The sequence below is a fragment of the Poecilia latipinna genome, unplaced genomic scaffold (assembly GCF_001443285.1).
Source record: "Poecilia latipinna isolate Pla-1442-1.1 unplaced genomic scaffold, P_latipinna-1.0 Scaffold1788, whole genome shotgun sequence".
In the NCBI taxonomy this organism is placed as follows: domain Eukaryota; kingdom Metazoa; phylum Chordata; class Actinopteri; order Cyprinodontiformes; family Poeciliidae; genus Poecilia; species Poecilia latipinna.
The window spans coordinates 35,852-40,316 of NW_015114404.1; the positions used below are offsets into that span (position 1 = coordinate 35,852).

A 4,465-nucleotide genomic window follows, 5' to 3' on the forward strand; every position below is an offset into this window, starting at 1 on the left:
TATATATATATATATTATGTAACTCACTGTTTTAACTTTTTGCCTTATGCAGTTGGGGTATACTTTTTGATAATCTCCTTAGTACTTTTTCCTTCATTCAACAGTCCACCTGTTTTAATGTGTCTGCAAAAAAAAAAAAAAAAAAAAAAAAAAAAAAAATAAGAATCATAATTCATAACAATAGGCATGAATCAAATATCAAATAAACGAGGACAAAATTTTAAATGATATGTTTTACCTACAACATATCAACACTCTACGCATTTAAGCTATCGTTTGTTTGGAGCAAAGAAAAAGTCTGGGAGCTGCTTGGCCTCATCTATCCGCCTGCAGCGTTTTCTTCCCGGGATCCGCTGAGCCCTTCCTCCCGGTGGGTCCCCCGTGCAGTTGCGATGTAGTTCTTATCAAAGCCCTCCTGTCTTGTTGTGACAGCTCTGATATTGTTTATTGAGGTGGATGTCAGCTTTAATTAGCAATCGATACAGGGAGCGTTTGCAGAGTGCGTCTCTGACGTCAGCACCCATTACCGCCTCTCATTGGATCTCATATTCCCCGAGCCTGAGCTAATTATTGGGAGGTTCATGTGGATAAAGTACAGCTCATCCTTCCCTTCACATCATGTCCCCCGCTCGTTGGCCACACTCGCTGCATGCTTTTTAAATTCCCGTCGCCGGGCTCCAGACGTCGCTTCCTTTTGCCTGCGGGATGATGGACAGCAGGATACTGGATCCACCTCACGCCCAGTTCGGAGGCTCTCTCGGCGGGATGGTTGGCTTCCCGTACCATCTGAGCCACCATCACGTTTACGAATTAGCAGGGCATCAACTTCAATCTGCGTCCGCGGTTCCCTTCTCGATAGACGGATTACTTAATGGCTCCTGCACGGCGTCGGTGGGTAATTCCAACCCCCTCTTGTCTTCGGGCTGCGGGATGAATGGAGATAATCAGCAGTACAAACTGTCAGGTAAGCCACACTACCCACAGCACAATGAGCTCCGCTCGAGGTTGGCGAGCTGTGGAAAGACCCAAACAGAAAGAAACAAAGGCTGGATGTTGCGACAAGTTGTCTTCGCCGTGGGTTTGAAAGGCGTTCTCGCCTCCCACTTTATTCCCTTCATGTAAAACTGAGGATTTTCAACAACGAAAAAAGAAAAAGAAAAGAAAGGAAACATTTCTCCTCCTCAGTTACAACATTAACAGCTTGTGTTTACATCGAAAGCTTCCTTCTCCAAAGCGAGAACAGAAGCTGCAACATTCCTTTCATCATATATGAACAAAATTCATGGCATGTGCAAGATAAAAATCATGTTAAAATTATTTTAAAATGTAGATATTTATTTATTTAGAAGAAAAAAAAATATCACTGACCTTATGTGCTTTGTTTACATTTTGTTTCCAACATTTATATGCTGCCAGACTCGGTGGACCCAGACAAAGATAGCCCTGGCTGCAAGAGAAGAAGAACTCGCACAAATTTCACAGGCTGGCAGCTGGAGGAATTAGAAAAGGCTTTTAATGAGAGCCACTATCCGGACGTTTTCATGAGGGAGGCACTGGCTCTCCGACTGGACTTGATAGAGTCAAGAGTTCAGGTAAATGCCCATTCACTGAGTGCATTTGTAACTTCGAGCTTGACTGTGTCCTCTGCTCTGTTATGTGTGACAAAAGACCCGTTTTAAATGTGCTATTGTTGCAAGTCACATCTATAAAAACAAATATCAATAATTCATGAGTAAATGCTACTTTATTGAAGACTATGGAATATTAAATTTAATTCTTAAAACGCCACATTGCACTTTACTTTTCCCTGAGTTTATTGGTCGGGATCTGACGAATAAGTACAATTCGACTTTATATTTGTTTTGAACAACTTTTGAACTTTGATTATTAAATAACACAAATAGTTGCAGGCAGAAATATAGTTGCAGAAGAAATATCAGACATGCATAAGCTTCCATTTATATTTTTTAATTATGCTTGAAATAAAAGTAAACAGATACTTAAAAAACTGTATTTTTTTCTTTATCATTACACGTAAGCTTTATTCGCATGGACAGTTCATACTTGTGGAAAATGATGTTGTAGAAAGTTATCCCAACTTGTTTTTTGTTCAATGCATTCGTTTTTAATAAGGCCTAATTACAGGCCCAGAAAAAAAAAAAAAAACATGAGGAAGGTGTAACCTCACTATTTGTTTAATTACCATGTTGCAAAGACACTGACACTTTTTTTTTTTGTTGCTCTAATTAATTTGACCCTAGCAGGGGCAGTCAGTGCTCATTACACGTGTTTTCACTTTTTCCTCCCTTCCTTCCCTTCTCTGTCTGAAGGTCTGGTTTCAAAATCGCAGAGCCAAATGGAGGAAAAAGGAGAACACAAAGAAAGGCCCGGGTCGACCTGCTCACAACGCCCACCCCACCACCTGCAGCGGGGAGCCCATGGACCCAGAGGAGATCGCCCGGAGAGAGCTGGACAGGCTGGAGAAGAAGAAGCGGAAGCAGGAGCGCCGGCTGCTCAAGTCCCAGAACAAGCTCGTTTCTGGGGATCTATTTCACACCCCGGGGTCGGACAGCGACAGCGGGGTGTCGCACGTCACCGACAGTGACCACAACACGTGCCCACCCTTTGACTCAGTGGGGGGGAACCAGTCGATGTGCGACCTCCAGAGCCAAAACCAGAACCAAAGACACCTAGACCGGGATGCTGGCGGATCCGAGCTGGACTCGCCCGACCCCAGCCACCGGCCGAGCCTGTGCTCCAGCAACACCAACAGAGCCTCAAGTCTGCAGAAACTCAACCCGTTTAGCGTCGAGAGCCTCCTTTCGGACTCCAGACCCAGACGCAACCCCGCGGCCTTACCCTCCTCGCGGCCTTTAATAGGGAAGGGACACTTCCTGCTCTATCCCATCACGCAGCCGCTTGGATTCATTGTCCCTCAGACTGCCCTGAAGACGTCATCAGCAGCGGCAAGCTGTGACGGAGACGCCCCGGCGGACAGAGACCAGTCCGGTGTCCGCTGCAGCGCCTCCTCCAACTCCCCGGGATGTAGGAGCAGCTCGCCGGACGCACAAAAGCTGGGACAGGTGGGACAGGAGGAGAAATCCAGCCCGTCCAGGGCCGCGTTTGCCACTGGACAACCGAGCTCGGCTATTTGCAGCGAGTCGACTTTTGAATTCATAACGCCCGTCGACACGGACAAAAAGGAGCACACAGTCAACCCCGAGCCTCTGAGTGACTGTCCCACACAATTAAACTCCACAGAAGATGTCGATATGGAATAAATCAGAGGGAGATGTTTTTTTTTTTTTTTTAGAAAAAAAAAGAAGCAGAAATAGCCTCTAAACGACACCTTTCATTAGGCCAAAGCTTAACTACATTTTTGCATTTAACCTCCATAGGTTTTGCCCCAACTCTGCTGATTTTTTTTTTTTTAGCAATGTCCCTCTCCTTATTTTTCCTTCTGCGAGTGTGTGAGAGTATTTAATGTGTGATAACATGTCAAAAAAAACAAAAAACAAAAAACAAAAACAAAAACAAAACACAAGACCAACAAAAATCCTCAAGAGCTGTAAGAAAAGGTATTATACTATTTATATATGTAAGGTTTTTCTTAAATAAATCTATTGTATACAAGCATCTGACACCGTGTGAGATCTTAAATAGCGGCGCAGGACGACAGTACAGTGGGAAGGGCTTTTTTTTTTCTTCGTAAAGAAATCTTATGTTGTACTTTGTATATTGCCTTAACAAATTTATTCATCTATAAGCCCCCGCTGAAATGAGGTTACGAGCCCGAGGCGAAAAGGACCCGCTCGACTCCTGCAGAGTTTTGATATGAAAGTAATTATTTTCCCGGTGGCTACTGCAGGGGGATTCAGTTTATTTTAGCTCAAAGGGGGTTATAATACATTACCGATTTCTAGTGATATGAAATCACATAAACTTCCAAGAATAATAGAATTAGCATGAAAAGGCCTGGGTGTCAAATTGAAATAGGAAAATAATAGCCCCGGCAGCTGGGAGTGTGTGTGTTTGTGCATATTGGAAAGGAGATGGGGATTCGTGGGGAGGCATTTTCATGAGGTTTTTCCTCTCCTTTCTCCTCCCTCTCTCTTTCCCTCTCTCTCTCTCTCTCTCTCTCTCTCTCTTTCTCCTCACATTGTCAGGGCCCCTTGTAGCAGGGCTATATTAAGATAGATGTTCGATGATATCCCTCATTGTTCTGTCGCTTTACATTGATGTTTCTGTGTTATCAGCCTATTGATCACGCGTCGGCTGTAATAGGACGGGCTGAGGCAAACGTGCCTATTTACAATAGCAGAACACATTTGTTCTAATAGGGCTGCCGGTCCCCGGGGAAGCCGCGCAGGATCTGGGACATCTGCTCCCCCTTTCGCAATATTAGCAGCGCTGACCACAATATCAAGCCGAAGGAAGAGAGCACGGTAACAGCAGAAAGCAAAGG

The 4,465-nt window shown here is 44.5% G+C and overlaps 1 protein-coding gene across 1 annotated transcript; it reads left to right on the forward strand.

Moving 5' to 3' along the window:
* The first annotated feature begins 542 nt into the window (after positions 1-542).
* Positions 543-3,633, forward strand: uncx (UNC homeobox). The gene is made up of 3 exons (XM_015061209.1): positions 543-964; positions 1,417-1,592; positions 2,331-3,633. Exons 1-3 carry the CDS (start codon positions 706-708, stop codon positions 3,279-3,281), a joined length of 1,386 nt encoding a protein of 461 aa, XP_014916695.1. The 5' UTR covers positions 543-705; the 3' UTR covers positions 3,282-3,633.
* The last annotated feature ends 832 nt before the right edge of the window (positions 3,634-4,465 follow it).